Below are 21,688 nucleotides of genomic sequence, written 5' to 3' on the forward strand. Positions count from 1 at the left end.
ATGTAGGATGTTTTTGCAGTTGTGCAGTGCTGGCTGTTTTGGCAGTAGGTGTGTGAAGGGAGGCACAGACAGGCAAGTACCTGCCTGTAGCTCCTTGGGGTTTCTGAGCTGTGTAGCATGTCTGTAATTACCAGGTAACCAGTGTGGGATAACCACAGGGGCAAATTACAAGGCCCTGCAAAAGCCCTGGAAGACAAGAGCACCCAAGCCTACGGGGCCATTCCTCAGTGCAATGTGGCTGCAATAAGAGGGGAAAATGTTTCCTCCTCCTCTCCCACCCAAGTCATCCCATGGAGGCTGTGCTGGCTGAGCTGCTGAGGTGCCCATGGCTTTCAGCTGGTCAGTGGGACAATGAAGTGTGGGGGAAAAAGAGTAACTGGTGTTTCTTTGGAGGCAGTGAGTGCAGACAGCAGGAAAAATACATAATGTGCTTTCACTGGAGAGGAAAATCCTAGGGCAAAACCTGATGCACCCAGACAGTGCAGTCAGCAGGCAGACTCTCCTTCTGTTTCTAACCCAAACTGTCCTTGCTCAAGTCACCTCACCTCTCCCTTTTCCCTCCTTGCTGCAGGACAGGGACTGCCTCTTACAACCTCCATGCTGAGCATGTGGCATAATCCAGGCCTGCCTCAGGGCTGGGCAGAATTTGTACTCAAATTTGGAGTGAATACTTAGATTACCTCTCTTCACTCCACCTGGGACACCCAAACAAAGCTTCACAGGGTGGTCTAAATGCACCCACTCACCCTGGGACAGCCAAAAGCTGACATCAGCTGACATCAATCAATAAAATGACTTTACTCTAGGGCTGATTATTACTTCAGGCACGTAACCAGCAAATGGTGGTGTGCACTGGATTTACCTTCTTCTCATTGATGTCCAGCAGCTCCTCTTCCTCACCTACTTCTTCTGGCAAATCCTTGATTTTATTCAGCAGTTCTGCTTTGGGTGCAGAAACATTATAATAGGCAGGACATCCAACCAGGGCTACAGGAGCTTCCTTTTCTTCTCTCCTACACCACAGAGAAGAAAAAGGAGGAGTTCAGTCTCAGCCTGACGTTTCCCCATGCTTAGATCCGTGTGTTTGCAGCACTCCCTCTTTGGTACCTTCTGGGAGTGATTAATCACAAAGGAAATGGCCAATTCCTGCCATCAGAGGGTGCATGTCAGCTGCTTTCACATCCCTCCTGTGTGCAGCACAGTGCAGCTGCTCTGCTTAAAGGTTCTTGGGTAACAGCTCTGCCAGGCAGCTGCTCCCTGCTGAAGGTAAATCAGCACAGCTCAGCTGGCCATGGCCCTGACCATCTTGTCTGGCATGACACATTACAACTGAGTTCAGTATGGTTCTCCAGCTGTCACTTGGGAATCTCAGTCTTAAAATAACCCCCACACTGGAGGACTTGGGCTAATCTTTGCATCCCTCTGTAATAAGGAGGGTACCTCCCTCCAAAATCTTTCTGCCTGTCACTGTTTTGGTCCTGAATTTACCCTCATATCTCTGTGCTCTGGACTGAACTGCTTCAGATTACAAAAGTTAAAATAGCAAAATCAAATAACATCTCCAGAGAGGGCTCAGTTTCTGCCCAAGCTCAGGATCACCTTCTGCACATTCCAGAGAGGTGAGCTGAAGGGCCAGGCATCCAGCCCAGCTCAGAGAAAGGGCATTCAGAACTGCCCTGCCAGTCCCCACACTCAGGAGCTGAGAAACTCACTCTCTGCCAGCATCCACCTGAACAGATGCAGAAAAACTCAGCACAGCTTTGTGCTTAAACACAAGCAAGCAACAAGTGCCACATTAGCCCATGACCCAAACAAGAAGTGCTTACACATCATCTTCAGCTACTGCCCTGCTGGGTGTCTGCTGTGTCTTCTTCCTTTTCATGTTGTGCTCCTTCAGCAAGCTGGTTCCAGTGGGGAAAAGCCCTTCCATTAAATCCATGGTTGTCTTCATTTTGGAATCTGGATCCAGGATATCAGCCAAAGACTTATCTTTATGGACAATTTCTTTAGCTAGAGCCTCTGATTTAATATCCTCTGGGGTCTTTTTCTTTGTCTTTACAGGAGGTGCAGTACTGAGTGACCCAGGGTCCAGGGTGCCATTTTCTGACTCCCCAGGGATGATTTGTGGCTCTCTGTGGCTGCCTTCATGTTGAGTTACAGACTGTCTGTCAGCACTTTGAGGCCCTTCAGAAGCAGCAGGTACCTGGTGCTGCTTGTCCACAGCAGATGGTGAGCTGGTCCTCTGGGGGGCAGCTGGGGAGGGGGCCCAGTTCTTTTCCCCAGTACTGGTGCCCAACCCTGGTATCTCTCTCTCCATCAAGGCTTTGGGAAAGCTTTTGAAGGTGCTATGGACAGAAAAATTCAGTGAGATTAGGATAAACTTATCACACAGGACCATTGTGAACACATGGTGAAGAGCTAAAACAAGTAAGTTTTCCTTCTCTCTCACTTATTTTTGTCTCTTACTTTGACACAGAGAGGCCTGAAGCTACTGGCACCAGAAGCACATTGTCCTCTCAAACTGGACACTGCTGTTCTGTTGTTCCAACACAGAAAACTAGTGGGTGACAAGCTAGCTTGTTTTCTGCTCACAGGATGAGTCTCACCACCTGGAAGTACCATCCTGAGCAGCTTCTCCCAGGATGGAAATCAGAACAGCTCCTGGGGAGCAGGGGAAGCTGTGCAGAGTTAAACCAGCTGGGCACCCAGCCCAAAGACTTACCCTTCAGGAAAAATTCACTATGGAGTGTGACTGTGACATATTTACGTTGTCACTCCTTGGCAGATGGTCACTGTTTCATAACAGCATTATTTTGTGCCAGGTCAAAAATACATTCTGGGAAACTCTTTAAGGGTTTGGAAAAACCATCGTGGATTTTCATAGTTCTCTCTGAAAACCCAGCAACTGCAAGGACACAGCAGCCATTTTAACTCTTCATGCTGGAGTAAGAAGGAATTCCACTGAAATCCAGGGGCTGACTGCAGGGAGGATGAGACCAAGATAGATTCTCACCCACAACTCTCTGCCTCACTTACAGAGCACCTGTCAGTGCATCTGCTGATGGGCCACAAAACCTTTTGCCTTCTTGCTTTGTGCCTTGGCCACACCATTTGGCAGCCCTCTTGGCAGCAGCAGTGAGTCCATCTGTCCCCTCAGAACTCCAGCACTGCTCTGCAGGCTTCCCAGCAGCTGTGGGTGGGTGCCACAGCACGCAGAGATGGGGAGGTCACTCACATTTGTCTGGAGCCCTGCATATCTTACTGTATATGGCCCTGCCATGCCTGAGGCACCACGTTACAGCCTCCCTTACCTCACTCTGGCCTCCTCTGTGAGCCTGGTGGATTTGTCTCCAGCTGCCCCATTCCCCTCCAGCCCCGCCGCTGGGGGAGGAGGTGGGAATTCCTCTGTGCCCTTGGCAGACGTGCAAAAGCTCAGCTCAGGAAGAGGATGGGATGGCAGTGGGGGTGAGAAGGGTGGAGTGGCAGCAGTGGGCTGGGAAGGCATGACAAACACCTCGTCATCTTCATCATCCTGCAGCCGTGGGGGGGGAGTGAGCTGCAGGCCTGACTCTGAGATCCGGAGATGGTTTATCCCCTGGGGAGAAGGAGTCTCTGGGTCAGAAGAAGTGCTGCTCTGCCTTGGCAGGGACTGCCACCTCTGGGAGAACTTCAGCCCAGCTTCTGGAGGAGCCACCACAGCCCTCGGGGAGCTGTTGTCTTTGACTGAGTGAGCCCACAGCACTTTGGGTGGGAGGGACCTGTGAAGCAGCCCCTGTGAAGCTTTCCTTTTCCACAGCATCTCTTCCGTGGGAGTCTCAGCATCCAAAGACTCTGCCCGAGTGTGAGTGCTGCCCTCAGGGGGAACAGCATCTCCTTTGGCATGGTGCTGCCTCAGAGCCTGGCTGTCACCTGCACCCTGGAAGTCAGAGGGAGCCTGGCCGGGTGTGTTAGAGGAGGCCTGGCCAGACCCAGAAGGGGTAAGGTTAAGGAACAAGGGCTTAGAGCCTTGCTTTTGCTCAGGATAGTGACTCCTGGCCTCTGCTGGGGATGGAACAAATGCAGAAGTCCTGCTGTCTGGCCTGGGAAGTTCTGAGAGCTTGTGGTTCTCAGTCAGTGTGCTGGAGGCAGAGAGAACCTCACTGCTGGGCTGAGGGTGGGGGTAATAACGTAAGAACGATGTTTTTTCAGAGTGGCTTCTTTCTTGCTTGCTGAAAGACCTAAAAACCAAGAGACAGACCATGATAAAATTCATCATCAATCAATGAGCAAGAAAAGCTATTGTGCACCTCCTTAATGAGCAAATTATGCAAGCATATCAGAAGCCTGCTGAATTAGGGGAGGTGTGACTGTGCACCAGTCCACTAAGGGACACAGAGCCAGATCTGTTCCTGCTCCCCATCTCCCATCATTTTCAGGGCACACACATGTGCACACCTCTAGCAAGCATCACAGCAATATAGATAATAGAACAAAAAAAATTAGGAAAACCTATGTGCCTGGCTTCCTTTCCAGCTTTGCTTTGAATTTTGTTTGTTACAGATGGGACTAGTAGTGACTGCTGGAAAAAAGACCACGTGACATTATCTGCCATCAAACTCCACTCTCAGTTGCTGATAATTTGGAGAATTTCAGCTTTACAGGCCAAAAATTCCCTTAACATTATCTGCTTCTTTTGGAGAGATGCCATCAGCATGATCCAACTGTCTCTGAGAACCAAGTGAAGCCAAAAAATGCACTATATAGACTGTGGAGAAAAAAAATTTTAAAAGCTCTTACGAGCTTGGAATCTTGTTAGAAAAAAGATCTTCACTCAGACAGCCAGGTGTTAAAAAGCCCAATGCCAATACACTTCAACTGCAAAGGGATGTTACAGCTGCAGATTAAATTATTCCTCCCAGGTCTTTTAAGATGTTCTCATGTTAGTCTGAGAAACAGTGTTGGGCCTTTGAAGTGAGGATCCTGCTCAGGATCCCAACCCTGCTTGCCTGTGCTGCTGTACAGCTGGAAAACAGAGAGAGCAGTAATAACAGTGCTAGGACATGCAAGAGGAGATGGCCTGAGAACATGAGGCCATCCCATGAAACAATAAAATACAATGAAGCTCTACTGCCAATGTACTTTCTGTTCTTGAGTCACAATGTTCAAATAATCCAGCACTGCCTGTGGTTGATGTTTGAGACTTTTGCCCCAGATTTGCTCTCAGATGTACTGGTACCAATTAGGAGTAAGTCCATCAAAGACATGGGTCCTTCCAGCTTTCTTCTGGTGTAACCAAGAATAGAGTTTGGCAGCCTTTGCCTGGAGGTGGGGACACTTCCCAGACAGACTGCTCTTGATATTGTCTGTGGTTCCTGGACAGTAGCACTGTGTATTCTTTTCAGATGCTCAGTGTTTGTCAGAAACTCCAGATGGTAATTCTCTAATTGAAAGATCTCTCCTACTGTGGAAGCAATTGCAGTTTCTAAAACTGGTGGAGCAACAACCATTCCCCACAGTGCTTCCAAGACAGCTGGTGTAGGACAGACACCTGGGGAGCAGAGCAGGAGCACAGAGCTCTGTAACAGAGACTTACACAGCACTTACACAGCACCAGGGGATTCCTGACCAGGGCTTCTGTACCTTCACCCTTTGACAGCTTTCCTCCTGGAGCAAGAGAGGTGTTGGGGATGTTCCCACCTCCCCTCCAGCACATGAGGCAGCTGTGTCCCCAGGAAACCTGGAAGCACAATTTCTAGTGCCTGCTACTGCCTTCCCTGAAGGGCCTGGGCATGGAGTGTGCTGCAGGCAGTGGCAGCATGGTGATGGTTACATGTGAGAAGCCTGGCTACACCACCAGCTCTTTGGGGCTGACAGGCACAAGACAGAGAAAAACTGCATCTCTTGAGGGATGGATTAAAGGTGCTACAATAATCCCCTATGACCCAGACTGAAATATTCACACTGGGGCAGGGGAATGTTCCACAGTATCCTAACAGTGGAACTCCTGTGAATCTTTGGCACATGGTTAAGGTCCTGGTCTACCTGTTCCTTTCAGTCTGTGGAGGATTCAGATCTTGCTCTCACTGAGAATTAAATGTCAAACACCTACTGGCTTCAGCAGTCCCTGCTCAGAGTGCCCTGACTTCCAACACTCCTGCTCATTCTCTTTCAGATCACTTTGGATTCAACAATGTAAGAAAAATCACTCAGCAGCTGAGGGTCATAGGGAGTGGTCTGCAGCCTGGGTAGTGGGACCCTGTGTCCTCAGAGCCAAGGGCTTTTTCCTGTCTTCTCCCATCCTTTTGTTCTATCTTTTGGGAAATCCAATTCTGATAAAGGGAAAAAAGACTTCACATCTCTCAGTAAAAACGTGCTTGCAGAGTGTGTAGGATGCATCATAAAACTGGTAAGTTAGTACCAATAATCTTTGTGCAGTGAAGCATGAAATCAAGAAACCTACATTTTGTGCCCCAATAAACTTGTTTTCAGTCTGGGTGTTTCATCTTGTTACTTGGAAAATAGGTTGGGGGAATAAAAAAGGAAGCAGCAAGCAGTTATTGAGAATGGCAAAATGAGAATGGCAGGGTGAAAACTCAAACAGCTGAATTGTTCTCTTAGGACAAAAAAATAAAAAAAGTTATTATCAGTCAAAGTAAACAGGGATGTTTTAAACAATAAAAGGGTTTGCCTGGACCAGACTGAGTCCCCCTGAAGCAGCACTTCTGTCTTCTTTAGGGCCAAAATTCCAGCCAGACTGGGAGCTTCCTCTACCTCTAGCTGTCACTCTCTGACCCAGAGCTGCACAGTAAAACCCTGGGAGACAGCAGAGCTCACTCCCACTGTGACTGCAGAGTGGGATGACATTTACTGCAAGCTGGAGAGGAACAGAGCTCCTTTGTGAATAATTCTTTTAGTCCCTCTTGATGGTTTTTACTGTAATTTGAGTTAGCTGTTTGGGCACTCAGAGCTTAGGGCAAGCATCTATTTATTATTTAAATGTAAATACAAAGAGATCAACTTCAGTTCAAGTTAGCTTCAAAACAACCCACTGTTAAGTGGATAGTTATGTAAGTCCTGATATTGTGAATTTTGGGATTACACTTTTTCTATTTTTAAGAACATTTCTCTCTCTCCTGTTGCCTGCAGGAAGGAAAGAAGCCTCACTGCAAGCTACCAACTCAGCAAGAATATCCCAGCTTTAATCCACACAAATGTTCACTTGCTCTGGGGGAGGCAGAACCCTGAACTGGAGAGAAGCAGAGTGGGCCACTGAGGTATTTTCCTCCTTTAGAAGCCTTCAGTTATGACAGCTTCTTGCTGTGAGTTCTAGCAGCAGGTCAGCCCCAGTTTGGAAGGTACATAATTGGAAATGTGCTGCAGAAACAGGCTCCAAGATGACGTGAGGAGGACTTGAGAGTGAATTAATGCCCATAGTGGAAAAAACAAATTCACAGCAACTTACTCCTCCTGACTCTGCTGGGCACAGCACACCCAGAACTGTGCCCATGCAGATGCTTTCTAGAGTTTGTCACAATCCATCTGTTTACACAGACAATGCATGACAACTGCTGCTGGCAGAGGGGTGGCAAGAGCTGATTCTGGAGTGATGAAGGGGACATTATTAAACACCTACCTGGCTCCTGTGCTGACCAGGTAGAAAGGATCTCTCAGCATGGGGCCAAATTCACTGCTTTCCCTCCTCAGCAGGTCCTGAAGTGCAAGAACAGTATAACCAGTGAGCAGAAAGCAAAAAAAAAAAAAAATCACAATCCTAGAATGGTTTGGGTTGGAAGGGACCTCTCCAGGTCACCCAGTCCAACCCCTGCAGTATCAGGGACACCTCACCCAGATCAGGTTGCTCAGAGCCTCCTCAAGCCTCACCTTGAACATCTCCAGGGATGAGGCCTCAACCCCCTCCCTGGGCACCCTGGGCCATGGTTCCACTGCCCTCCTGGCACAGAACTTGTTCCTGACATCCAGTTCAATCCACTCTTCTCTAATTTAAAACCATTGCCCCTCATCCCATCACTCCAGGTCCCTCTCAGCTTTCCTGCAGCCCCTTCAGACACTGGAAGGTCCCTGTTAGGTGTCCCCAGAGCCTTCTCTTCTCCAGGCTGAACACCCCCAGCTCCCTCAGCCTGGCTCCAGGGGAGAGGGGTTCCAGCCCCCCCAATCATTTTCATAGCTCCCATCTGGACTCTCTCCATCAGGTCCATGTCCTTCCTGTTCTGAGGGCCCCAGAGCTGGACACAGCACTCCAGGTGAGGTCAAATAAATATAAAAAATACCAAAGCACTGATGCTTCCCTCTAAGAAGAGAGCACAGCATGTGCCATGTACAGATGGGAGGAACACTCCAGCATGGTGTACCATCTCCCAGCACTCTGATCCATCTCCCAGCACCCTGCTCCACCTCCCAGCACCCTGCTCCTGCTCAGAGGACCTGCCTGCCCTCCTCAGGGTGGGCTGTGGACCAACAGGCAGACTTATTCAGTGAAATGTGTTTTTTTAAAACACCTCAGCAAGTCCTTGCCTCTTCCAGAACACACTCAGGAGTACCAGTGGTGTTCCCCTCAGTTTTACAGGCAAGCAAGAAGCTGAGCCATCACAGAACCAGCCTGAAGTTCAGCAGTGAACAATCTGTGCCAAACCAGGGCTGGGACACTGAATGCCACAGAGGTTGGAGCCTCCCAGCCACAGGCAGAGGTGTTGAAAATCATCACAACGTTTGGCACTTGGTTCTTTTGCAAATCAAAGTGCAGGAACCACCTCCTCTGTAGGGACTGATGTCATCTAAAACCAGAGAAATTTTGCAGCTGAAATACCTCTGAGAACCTGACTCCCTCTGCCCTGCAGCTCCCACCACAGGACACCAGGCTATTAGGAGACATGAAAGCCAATGCTAAGCCTGCTTTTGAAGGGGTTCATATTTTCTCCTGTACAATCTTTCCAGCAGAGAACACTTTGGTGACACCCTCCCCCCCCTCCCCACATCCTCAGTAATTTGCTTTTTTGGTCAGTGTTGCTGGAGAGGGAGGGTAAGTGCAGATCTTGATTTAGGAGCCTGGGAGCTGGGAGATATGCAGGCTGAGGCAGACTGAAAAAGCAGAGAGGAAGGAAGGCTGAGAATGTGTTCTGAAGGCTGAGAGCTAATAATTCCACACAGCTATCAAATTCCTGGTATCTTTAAACAAATTCCTACAGTGACATTGCCATGTGATTTATATGCAGCCTGAAAGGAGCATTAGATGCTGGACACAAGGCCTTGAAAAACAGACAGTGAGGCAAAGACATTTGTTGCTAAACTGGAAATAAACATTTCCCACAAAAAAATCTCAGAAAGGCAAAATAAAAATTAAATAAATCTTATAAAATACCACCCTGTTGCTTTGACCTTGTCCCCTGCTTTTATAGCTGTGGGTTGGTATCAGAGGCAGATCAGACACAGATCTCATTAAAAGAGCACTTAAACATATACTTCCCTTTCCCCTAACCCTAACCCTTTCAGGCACACTCATGGACTGGAGTACAAACCTTGGAAACTAAATATGCTTTCTTGAATTAGGATTTAGTAATAGGATTTTCACAAGTGCCATGCTGGCTCTGGGAGTAAATCCCCATTCCAGAAGTGGATACAGCTAAATCACTCTGGGAAACAGCTGGAAGGGCTCTCTCTCCTACACTTGAACTAAGGCCCTGTGAGCAGGTCTGCACTGCTGTTCATCACCTTCCTCCAGGCAGCTTCCAACAGGCAGAAACTCTGGTCTGGCTGCTGAACATATGCAGGATTGAGAATGAGGGGAAAATACAGATCTTAGGAACCACTCTGTATGTCCCCTGCCCAAGAGAGGGGGCTGGGTAAAAATGAACTTGGGCTGCTCGTGGTCCAGTCTGTGATTTAAGAAGACATTTTAGTGATTCTCCTCTTTTGGGATGGCTGGTTTTGCTGCTGTTCTGACTGGTCTGGGAGACAGAGCTGCAGCTTGGCTTCCACCCTAACTTTCTTGAGGACTGTCCTCTTCCTGAATGCAAGACTTCACCATCAGCAGCTGTGACAGAACTGCAGAGATAAGCCTGATGCCTGGCTGGTGTGGAAAAATACTGGTGATGGGATGAGACAGCAGTGGTTGGGAAATGCATTCCAGTCACTTGATATTCACGAGCTGCTTTTCTAATTCTATTTAAAAATGCAGTGTGGGATCTGAGGTCTGTTGAGAGAGGACAGAGAGTAAGTATGAAGCACACCATGAGTTTGGGAGGATGGCTCCTTCCCCCACCCCCTGTCTGCCTGTTTCTGAGGCACTGCCTCCTCCTTGGCTGCACACAGATACTCTGTCCTGGGCCAGCAGCAAGTGCCAGAGTAAAAGGAGATGTCCTGGATCTCAGCTGCCTTAAAAATGTGTGCCAGTGTCCAAACACCCAGAGTATGTGGAGTGAGGAGCCTGCCCACACGTTTGGGTTGTCCTCTCTCCCTGTGATGAATGGAGCCCAACATGGAAATGGGGATGGGGCAGCAGCCCCAGCACTGCTCCCCCATTGCAGTCACCTAAATAGGGCTGAACAGATGTCAGGCAGCTGAAGAGCCAGCCTGGGCAGTTGTTCTTTCAGAAGTTGGACTGCTCCTGCTATTTACCATCATCAGAGACAGTCGGATTCCCTATTGGTGACATCAGGGCAAGGTTCCCAACTGCCAAGCAGGGGACATGGGAGGAGTGGCCAGGGTCTCTGCTCAGTTTTCTCTGCAATGTTTCCCTCCAGGGCTGGAGGCAAAACATAATGGTTACTTGGCAGTGCCTCCACTGAGCATTTCCCAGCACTGTCGTGAACAGCAGGAGCCAGGACAATTTCAAGCAGCCTTTAATTTTCTCTCCTTTGCATCAGGAAAGTGGGCAAAGGCAGATGAGCAGCAACAGCCCATCACTGTTTGTCATGATCACAGAATCACAGAATCCTTTGGGTTGGAAAGGACCTCTGAGATCACCAAGTCCAACCCTTGATCCACTCCCCCTGTGGTTCCCAGCCCATGGCACTGAGTGCCACATCCACTCTCTTCTTAAAAACCTCCAGGGATGGAGAGAGAAACCACCCCCTCCCTGGGCAGCCCATTCCAATGCCTGAGCACCCTCTCTGGAAAGAATTTCTTCCTAATATCCAACCTAACCCTCCCCTGGCAGAGCTGAAGCCCATGGCCTCTTGTCTGGCTGATGGAGCAGAGCCCAACCCCCCCCTGGCTCCAACCTCCTTTCAGGGAGTTGTAGAGAGTGATGAGGTCTCCCCTGAGCCTCCTCTTCTCCAGCCTCAACACCCCCAGCTCCCTCAGCCCTTCCTCACAGCACTTGTGCTGGATCCCTTCCCAGCCTCCTTGCTCTTCTCTGGACCTGCTCCAGCACCTCAATCTCCTTCCTGAGCTGAGGGGCCCAGAACTGGACACAGGACTCAAGCTGTGGCCTCCCCAGGGCTGAGCACAGGGGCAGAATCCCTTCCCTGGACCTGCTGGCCACGCTCTTCCTGAGCCAGCCCAGGATGCCATTGGCCTTCTTGGCTACCTGGGCACACTGCTGGCTCATGGTCAGCTTCAGGGCAATCCAGACTCCCAAGCATTAGATAGACAGACCCCAGCAGAAGGGCAATCAGTGCTTCTCTGAGGAAGAAGACACCTCAGGTGTAATGTCAGGAGCAGCAAGGACACCCCTGAAAGCCCTAAGATAGCCCCAGCAGTGAGAAAGCTGAAGAGCCCCCACCAGCAAACATTCAAAGCAGGCACCTGAATGCTTTGGTGATTCAAACAGAACACAAGGTTTCTGTCTCACCATACAGGTAACCTCTCTAACCAGCAAAGTAACAGTGGTGACTGAGCATCAGCTTGTCCTCTGGTGTCCCCTCTCTCTCTGTCTCTCAGAGGGGCTCACAGAGCACGTGTGACCTGGTCCCACACACATACCTGGTGTTTCTTATCTGCCGTGGGAGACGACCTGGAGCGTACGTGCACAGGGGCTGTCTGACTGTCGTACCTCTCCAGCAGGTCCTCCACAGAGACTGACTTCCCAGATTTCCTGCCGGAGCTGGGTCTTTCCAACACCTGCTCCTGCTTCCCATAGCCAGGCCGGCCCTGCGAGCCCGGAGGGTCTGTCTGTGTGCCTTTGGTGAGCTCTGGTTTGCCTCTGTGATCCCAGCACCTCTCTTTTTTCAGTCTGCTGGTGACCGAGCTCTCCTGCTGCCCCTTCTTCTCATCCCCCCCTGTATCCCAGCATCCCAGCAATCCAGGAGGAAGGGTAGAGGACATCCTCCCCGCCCTGCCCACCCGCTCCACGGACTCCCTCCGGCGGTAAAGGTTCTGATCCTGGAGGGAATTCATGCTGGAGGCAGAGGAAAGGCTCTGGCTGTCTGGGCCCCCCAGGTGTAGGTAGGAGGTGTGGGAAGGCTCCCTCAGCAGCCCCAGCTCCTGGGAGGACGGGCGTCTCCCCGTTTTCCGCTCGATGTAGTCGGCCAGGGCGTTCTGCTGGAGCTGCTTCAGCTGGGGCTTGGAGAGGCTGGCGGCGGAGGCAGCTCTGCCATCCCTCTCGAAGATCTTACGCCTGTCGGCCACCGTGTTCTCCGGGAAGACGAAATGGATGCTTTTTTTCTGGAAGGAGAAAGGGGAAGACTCCCCGTCGGAGATGCCCACCTCGTTCATCTTCTCCGGCTCCGAGTAGGATCGTTTCTTCTGCTCCGCCGTCAGCCGCTTCCGGCCCCCGATGCGCAGGACGTGCTGAGCCTTGGGGTGCTCCAGGGCAGCCAGGCTGCCTTCTGTCGGGGTGACGCTGTGCCTCTCCTTGGGGGTGTGGGGAGATGCTGCCACGCTCCTCGTGCCCACGTGTGCTGAGGCGGGTCTCTGGGCCGTCCTCTTGGGTGTGCTCCCGAAGGGGGGGCTGATGCGACGGAAAGAAGTGGCCCTCAGCACCTTGGATTGGGCATCTTTAATGCTGTTCCTGTAGGCCCTGTTAAAGGGTGTGTCCAGCTGTGACCCGTGGGCATCCTGGATGTTATCCTTCCAGAGGATCTCCTTCTCAGGCTCACCTCCCAGCTGGAATGTGCTTTTACTCCTGGGTAACTGAGCTGCCCTTATTTGCACCTCATTTTCAGGACACAGGGTGTAGTATTCGCTGGGCCCTGCCTGCTTCACTGCAGCCACCATCTGCAGCTCTACAGGACACCAGTCGGCCTCTTCCAGCTTCCCATTCCTGACGGAGGGGCTGGAGACCCTGCTTGGCTCGCTGGGCTCCCGGAGCTTGTTCCTCATGTCCTCCAGGCTGTGCAGAGAGCACCTGGCACTGTGGGGCTGGCTCAGCCTGCTGGGGCCGTAGTGCTGCCCAAAGCTGAGCACTCCTGCACTCTGGGGCCAGGGAGTGCTCTGCTCCCTCTGCTCAAACTTGCTGACCTTCTCCAGCACGGAGCAGCGGGGCTTGCTGGCCTCAGGTTTGCCATAGGGAAAGCTCTGGGTGCTGCTGGAGCTGAGACGGCTCCTCCCAAAATCTGAGGTCTTTGGGGGAGAAGGAGGCTCTTCACACTTTAGCTCAGCAGCGTGAAACAAAATGAGACTGGTGCCTTCCTCCTCCTGCCTCCCATAGGCTGGAAGGTCCACATCACTCCACTGTTTCTGTCCCTGTCCTCTCTGATCCTTCTCCTCTTTACTGCTGCTGTTCAAGAAGGAGAGTTTGGTGGTGGAATAAACCTCGCCTGGTTGCACCTCTTTAAGCTCAGAGCTGCTTTGCCTCCTGGAGCAGTCTGGGATGTTCTGCAAAGAGGAGAAGCCATACTGCTTGGCCTTGCTGTGCCCCCAGTGGTGGTGAGCAGCAGCAGCAGCGTGTCTCTCAATCAGTGTGTTGCCATTTTTGTCCTCCCGGGGTTCAGCTGTCCAGTCCTCTTTGGGCTGGTAATGGGTTTTTCTCTCACTGGCATCCCTTGGCTGGGGCTGTGGGACTTGAAAACTGTGTCTGGAGGCTTGTGTGGCACTTGTGGGCTCTCGGTTGCTGTGTGCTACCTTGTAAGGGGGTAACAGCTCCTCCTTTCTAGACATGGCCAGGCAGACCTCTGGGACTGCCGTGCTGGGAGGTTTTTGCTGGAGAAGATTTTCTGCAGCATCGTGCTTCCTCTCAGCTGCTGGGGGCTGGTAGAAGATGGTTGATCTGTTTGAAGTGCTTTGGTTTCCATTCTCATCACAGCCCAGGGTGCTGCTGGTTACGGCCTTGTCGTAAGAGACTGGAAGAGGAGCTGGGTACCCACTTTCTTTGGCCAGGGCTGGATAAAGTGTCCCATTACTGCTCGCAGAAGGCTGGGGCACCTGGGCATAGTGAGGCTCCGGGCAAGGTACTGGGTAGACACCAGTAGGCAGCAGGGGCTGCCCTGGCTGGGCTGGCTGGGAATAGCTCTGCTTGGGCTTCACAGTGGGGCTGCTCTCTGGGCTCTTCTCCACCAGGGTGTGCAGATGCCCTTCTCCAAAGGGGTTTTTCAGCAGAGGTCCCTGGGACAGGGTGCTGACGAGCAGAGGCCAAGTCCCTTTGGGCTGGGTTCGACCCAGCTTGTTCAGATCAAAGCTGGCACAGGAGCTGGGCCTCTCGTGGTGCTTGATGGCTGCGTAGCTGTCGCTGCGAGCAGGAGGCAAGGGAGGTCCCTTGGGGGGGTGGCTCTTGGTGTCCCAGGAGCCCTGTGCTGGCTGTGCCCAGGAGGGAGCAGCGCTGTGCCGGCTGAAGCTGTGGAACCTGCCCTGGGCACGGCCCTCGGGAGAGGCCCGGGCCTCCCAGCTGGGCAGCAGGGTGGGAGACTTCACCTCGTACTCCTGGGAGATCCCTCGCTGGGCATCGTAGACTGTCTTGATGTACCTGATGTCAGCTTGCCTCATCCCCTCCTGCTGCCCTCCCCGGGAATGCAGGTCCATGGAGCAGGAGTGCTCCTTGCCGAAGGGAGGAGCGGGGTACTCGGGGATGCTGGAGTTGGTGGAGAAGGAGCTGTAGGCAGAGTCTCTCTTGCTGTGGAGGTGGGAGAGCTGGTCGATGCTGTTGGTGGATTTGGCTGGGGACAGGTGACAAGGGTGGTAGCCGGGGCAGGAGTGGTCCAAGCTCTCCATGCTGCCCCGTGAGCTGTACTGGTCGGGACTTCTCCTCAGGTAGCCATGCTCATAGCCAGAGAGGTCACTGGTTGAGGAGCTGGGGAAGAGTGAGAGAAGAGCAAAAACTCACTGTCAGCAGAGGAGAGGCACAACGACTTATAAGTGAGCTCAGAAGCAAGATGTTTAGTTTTGAGACGTGCAGATGAAACCCCATATTTGGGCCTTACTCCATTCCCTGCTTGCAGTCATCCCAGTTCACAAAGAGGAACTGCCTGACATTGCAACACATGGCTCTTATTTACCAGGGAAGGGTGGGAGGGGAATGCAGACAGAAAGACACTGCATCTCTGGAGCCAGGGAGGATCATCCCCACCCATCAAACCTATCCAAAGCACTTGGAGAGCTGAATGAGCAGCGATGCCACCGAGGAGCAGGAGAGGCATTTTGGGGGGAATCTAATCTCCTTCTTTTTTTCCCGTTTCATTTCTTTTTATGGAGATGAAGGCCATGCCCTGGCAGGCTTCCTGGAAATCCAGCTGTCTCAAGGAGAGTTTGTTTGCTACGAGAAAACTAAACTGAAAGGCAGAGGAGAGCTGCACGTGTTTGTGTCTGGAGGCAAGAGGAGGTGCAATGGCAGAAAGAGTCTGAGGATGCCCCAGGAAGTCCCCACAGCCACCTCCTGACACAGCTCAGCAGCTGCAGCTCCACCTTGGCACCTGCTCTGAGACACATGGGTGCCAAAAGAGGACTTGTGGCCACCAGAGATGTCTTCAAAAAGGCTACTCAGAGCTCTTGCTGTCAGTGGGAAGGGAGCTCCTTCTCCTAGACAAAGTTCTTACACCACCTCACGTGGGGATATCACAAATTTCTGTGGAGTTTCCCCTGGCTCATCTCTCTTCCTGAGGACTGCAGAGCATAGCCAGAGGAGTTCACTTTCCTTCCCTTTGTTCCCCTCCCTGAGACATCACTGTCATTAGTTCCCTGAGCAGCTACATGAGATGTCCTGGCAGAGCCACAGGAGAGCACCATGAAAGGCAAGTCTGCTGGCCCAGGGTGGCAGGGCAAAGCTCAGAGCTGGAAGGAGGAACTGAGAGGAGCCTGGGTTTGCTATGGTGCAAGCTACAGCCAGTGGCAAAAGGAAAGGAAAACTCCATTTCTGAGTGGGATAATAAACCCAAAGGTGTTCCAGGAGGTGGGGGAGCTGGGGATGCACGGCAGCCCTGGGGGTGAAGGAGGCAGCAGCACATTTGCTAAGAGCCTCCCCTGAGGAAGTGTCTGTTAAAGAATCTAAAGCTGCTTCCAGATCATATCCCAGCCACAGTCACTTCCACCCTGCTGGATTAACACCCACAGGCCCAGCAAATGGCTGCTAAGGATGAGGAGAGGCAGAAGGGGAAAAAGCAGCAGAGAGATGCAGGGGAACACAGAGGCAGGCAGAAAGAGATATCACAAATCTCAGGCTAAAGCTGGTTTAATCATTTAAATGCACCACTCTATTTTAGGTTTAAAGAAGTATCTCCCTGGCAATGCCCAGAGCAGCTGGGGCCAGCTGGCCACTAGATGTTCCCCATGCTCCTCTTCAGGCCTCAGGAGACAAGGCCAGGCTGCCAAAGGCTCTGCCAGGAGCTGTGGCTGGGAAGCAAAGTCCCTCGGGGGGAAATGAATTTGCTACAGCATGGTCTGTGCTGAAGGCCAGAGACAAACATACATTTTTTCTGCAACCATTCCCTCACTTTTTTTTAATGCTCTGTTTTCTTTTTCCTCCCCTCTGCCAAGGCTCAGTCTTGACTGTAGAAGAAATGATGCTGAAATCCCAGTGGCTACAAGGGAGTCTTTTCCTGCTCCTGAAACCCTTCTTCCCTTTCAGGGAAAATCCTCCAAGGGCAGAATTTAAGCCTGTCCCCTCTCAAGCTGCCCCAGGGTTTACAACCACAACCTTTTAGGGCTGCTTGTGGCAGCTGATGGGTATGTCTGGCCCAGGCAGCTCTCCTCCCCATTACTCACCGTGCTGCAAGGCCTCACTAATATCCTGATTGTGGACTCCCATCTTGACAGGGAGGAGGGTTTTTAAAGTAATTAATTTCTTAGCTGTTAATCACCTCACAGAGCATTTTACAGGAGGAAAACATGTCTACTTTATCTGGGTAACCAAACAGGAACCAAGGCCTCCCTAACTAATCCTAGCCCTGGCTGTTTGTAAACCTGGGAGGCAACCAGTAACATTTTCCCACATCTTTTATCCCTTCTCTCCTGTGTTCTAGATTTAGGCCTTGATCTTGTAGTCAGTACCATCAAGACACATCCTTGGGCATGAGGCAGAGCCTCCCTGAGGCTAGCATGACACAGGAACAAGGATGGACACAGGACTGGGGAGCCTGATTTCTGCACCTGTAGGAACTGTGACAGCACAGGGCAAAAAATACTGAACAAAAAATGCACATTTACATCTCTGCCTCCACAGCCCGGGGCCACAGCTGTGCAGTGCTTACCTGGAGTGGTAGGACTGATGCCAGGGGGTGCCAAGCATACCCTGAGATATTTGCATCATGCTGGGATCGGGTTGGTTCTCCCCAAGTTTGGTTGAATGCCAGGAGTGAGGTCGGCCTGGAGTTTCACTCCGTCTAGGTAAAAGCAGAAGGGTTTTGAAAGTCAGGAACCAGCCAGCTCTTCTGAGGAAGATGAACATGAAGTAACAGCAACAGCCACATTTACACCTGCTCCTGCTCACTTCTGGCTCACTGCTATGCTCTGGTCTCTTCCAAGCCAATGGAGCAGCCATCCCCCACCATTCCAGACCTTCACACAACCCACTCCCCCTTATTTTTCCCAGGCCACAGGCAGCATGAGCAGACAAGCAGGATATCACTGAGGGGGGGTCCTCCCCTCCACCTCCCAGCCAGGAGTGGTACCCCTTGGGGATCAGCCTGGGGACCCCTTCCCAGGGCTGAGCTGAGAGGATGGGCTGTGTGTGGGCTCCCATGCACTGCACCAAGCTCCTGCAGGAGCCCTTTTCTCCAAAGAATTATGGAATGTTATCAGTGTCAGGGCTTGGAAGGGACCTCCAGAGCTCATCTGGTCCAACCCCCTGTCCCAGCAGGATCCCCTGGACACACAGAACACATCCAGGGGGGGTTGGAAAGGCTCCAGAGAAGGAGCCTCCACAACCTCTCCGGGCAGCCTGGGCCAGGGCTCCCTCACCCTCACAGGGATGAAGTTTCTCCTCATGTTGAGGTGGAACTTCTTAAGTCCTAGTTTAAACCCTAAGGGTTTCCTTCATTTGAAAGGTTTCCTTCATTTAGATGACTTCTGGAGAGGTCATCTAAAGAATCAAACACCACGAGGGGGCAGGAGCCCATGCAGTGCTGTTCCCACCTCTCCTCAGTGCTGATAAAAACGCAGAAGAGATGTGACAACCAAGTGGCAGCAATAAGAGAGTCCTGGTGTCCCCCAGGGCCTTGCAGCCAGCTGTCCCCTGCAGCCTGTGAGCCTGGCTGGCTCCCCTGGCATGGCATGGCACAGCTGCCCTTTGGTGGCTTCAGTCACCATGGCTAAGGAGGGCTTCCACCAGCTGGTAGGAGGAAAAAAACCCACTGACAACCTTATTTAAAGCACATGGAAAGTCAGAGCAGGGATTAGAGATCAAGCACCCTGAACATGCCACACAGACTTTCTTTCACCCCTGCCTTTGGGCTTGTCCTTAATCCTTTCCGTGAGGGATCTCTCCCCTTTTCCAACTCCTCCTGAGAGGGAGGAGCAGCACTGGACCCGTGTACCACTGCTGGGGTCCCACTGCCTGCAGGACAGCCTCAGCTAACTACTAAGCATAAATGCAAGGGGAGGATGTGACACATCTTTAAAGTCTTTGTCTGACTGAAAGTTTCACAGTACAGCACATCCTAAGTCAGTAGGTAGCTTAAAATGCCCTCTGTGGATGTAAACCAGACACCAAAAGAGGACTCTCCAAGTACTGCCTGAGCTCCTGAAAAATAACACAGGAAAATGTACAAAGTGAAAAGGGACTCGTTAGGGTCAGATCCCTTCCTGGCACAAATTAGCTCTGGCACATGGGAAAGCATTGGCAGAAAGTGAGAGGCAGGACCATTTCCCCAGTAGGTTTTCCAGAATTTTGGATTGCAGAAGCACAGCTCATTCTCTCCTCAGCAGCTAAAAGATGAAAGGAGAAGAGGCACTCGTTGCCTTTGAACGTTTGTTGTGACAGGACTGTCTTAAGGGAAGCTGAACTGGAGGTGGACAGGGGGTGAGCTGAACCAAGCACCACTTTATCACTAAATGTGTAGGTGTGTTTCAAACAGAGCTCTTTTGTTAAGCTCCTTGCCCAGGGAAACAAGGAAGCTGAATACTGCAGGACGGGAAGGTGACAAAACTGTTCATTCAGAATAACTCCCATTCTTGCCTGTCCTGTTGCAGAGATCTAAAGACTTTCATTGTACTCTGGAGTAGTACAAGCCCCCAGCATTATTTTTTTCACTTGGGAAAGCACACTGCATGATCACAAGCAAAACTGGTTATCCCTTTGCTTGATCGGTTAAAAGCTGCAAGGGACAGGTATTTTAAACCTTTTTTTTGGTCAATATCCTTGTAATAATACAACCCATGGGCAGTGAAGCTGTGAACTGAAGGCAGAAGACAAGCTGTACCAGCTCAGTGTGGGATAACCTTGCATTGTTTCCACACCTACCTGATCCTGGAAACGTGGATTAAGGGTAACAGAATCTTAGCTGAGCTTAAACCACGAGAGGAAGAGCTGTGGTCCACATGATCTCTAGCTCAGGTTGCAGGTGAGCTCCAGGGAGGCAGCAGGATGGAAGTGTGGAGGGTCTGTGCACACACACGTGCACTGAAAGGCAGAGAAAGGGGACCCTGACCCATCCTCACTGAGGAAACTGAGAGACTCTCCTGAAGCCAGAGCCCTGAGGGTGTGAAAGAAAGGCAGAGCTGATGCTGCCAGTGTGTGGGAGTGCAGGGAATGCCAAGAGGCTCCTAAGTTCAGCTTTCTGTCACACCTGGAAACAGCACCTTGCTTCACCCAACTTCCTTAAGCTTAGTTTGTAATTATTATTACTGGCTCATGAGGACTAGAACTGGTGTGTAATGTCACAGTGAGCCCCACAGAAGAACAGGTATCTCCCACTGCAGATGGATGGGAGCTGAAAAGGGGTAATCTGCCAATTTTGCAACAGGTTTTGGTTACGTCTGCTTTACTGCAGAGCACAGCTTCCAGGAGGCAAGAAAAACCAGTGCAAGATCAAACTCTTTTTGGCAAGTGGGGCAGAAGTGTTTGTGTAAAGCCCAAAACGTCACAACCTGATTCATCCCAGACAAACTGACTGAGTGATACAACTTAGAAATGCAGCAGCTGATTCCTGACTTGAATGAAGACAAATAAATCATTAGATCTCTAATTAGTGCAAATTTGGTGCAGCTCAGTAGTCTTCAACAAAACCAGGAGCAACAGCTGACATTTTGTCCTAGGAAGCTGTAGGATTTAAAAACACAGAACTGTGATAACAAGGTCACTTCAGCCCCTTGTCCTTGGCACTGGATCCTCAAGGGCTGCACCTGTACCATACTTTTGAAAGCATTCAGACAATCTTACTACTAAAAAATTCTCCATTTCAGGTAATGGAGAAAGTGATCCCTCTGTTGTAAATGCCAGGGCTGGAAAAGAGACTCCCAGCTCCTCACAGACACCTCCAGTGATCAGATAACCTGGGCATCCAGGTCAGGTTGGCACCATGACAAATGCCTCAGAGCAAAGATACCCAGAGAAGTCAGAGGACCCTGATACAACCCCGGCACCTAAACAGGCTCTGAGGCAGCTGCAACACTGATTACATACCAGATCCTGCCAAACTCACCCTGTACACTGGGAAAACTTCAATCTTGTCCAGCTGCTGTTATCTGGGTGCTCCTTGTTGCTATCCCAGTCACAGCATTGTCAGACAGAAACGTGACCAGCACATTAGCAGTCTCCTCTAAGACAGTCTGGCACAGGCTTGGTGCTGGGCTTGTCTGGGCTGCAAGGACCACACTGACATTTCTGAGACCATTAATAGCTCTGCAGCTCTCTCTTATTAGGAAGAGCTGTGTGTGTTCTTCTCTGTAATCTCTCTAGATTATTTTTATGCTTTGAATGCAGAACAGTAATGGAACTTTATAAAGATACCTTGGCATTAACTCTGCAAATGAATCAGCATCTAAGGAACAGCCATCCGAAGCTTTCTTCACAGTGCAACTGAAAGGTTGATTTATCTTTTTTTCCCAAGGTTACAAACCAAAAACCACACAGGACAGTGAATTCAGTCTACTTTCCATTCTTTACATACTGTTCCTCACTGAGCCAGAGTACATGCACGACCTGAACACTTTGCAATTCAAATGCACTCCAACCCAGACTCCTCTAAGAGCACACAGATACTTCTGTGCAAACAGGCCCCTCTCTAACCAAATCCAACAACCCAGCTTCTTCACATTACCATTTTTTCTACATTTGCCTAGAAAAGGTCTGTTTGTTTGTTTGTTTTTCCTAAACCTCCAAGTAAAGCAGTTTGGAGGAAGAAAGTAAAAAAAAGACAAACCTGTTCAAACAACCCCTGCAGATTCC

At 50.9% G+C, this 21,688-nt stretch overlaps 1 protein-coding gene across 6 annotated transcripts in view; it reads right to left on the reverse strand.

The window, feature by feature from the left end:
* Window positions 1-21,688, reverse strand: part of SHROOM3 (shroom family member 3) — a 132,535-nt gene that overhangs the window by 4,362 nt on the left and 106,485 nt on the right. For all 6 annotated transcript variants that reach the window (XM_071744137.1, XM_071744139.1, XM_071744138.1 and 3 more), the window contains 6 exons: window positions 17,553-17,684; window positions 11,920-15,160; window positions 7,613-7,689; window positions 3,312-4,217; window positions 1,827-2,345; window positions 863-1,013 (listed from right to left, as the gene is read on the reverse strand). In XM_071744137.1, the coding sequence (XP_071600238.1) occupies window positions 863-1,013; window positions 1,827-2,345; window positions 3,312-4,217; window positions 7,613-7,689; window positions 11,920-15,160; window positions 17,553-17,684 (5,026 nt within the window). The remainder of the gene's footprint in view (window positions 1-862; window positions 1,014-1,826; window positions 2,346-3,311; window positions 4,218-7,612; window positions 7,690-11,919; window positions 15,161-17,552; window positions 17,685-21,688) is intronic.

The sequence above is a fragment of the Heliangelus exortis genome, chromosome 4, assembly GCF_036169615.1.
Source record: "Heliangelus exortis chromosome 4, bHelExo1.hap1, whole genome shotgun sequence".
NCBI lineage: Eukaryota > Metazoa > Chordata > Aves > Apodiformes > Trochilidae > Heliangelus > Heliangelus exortis.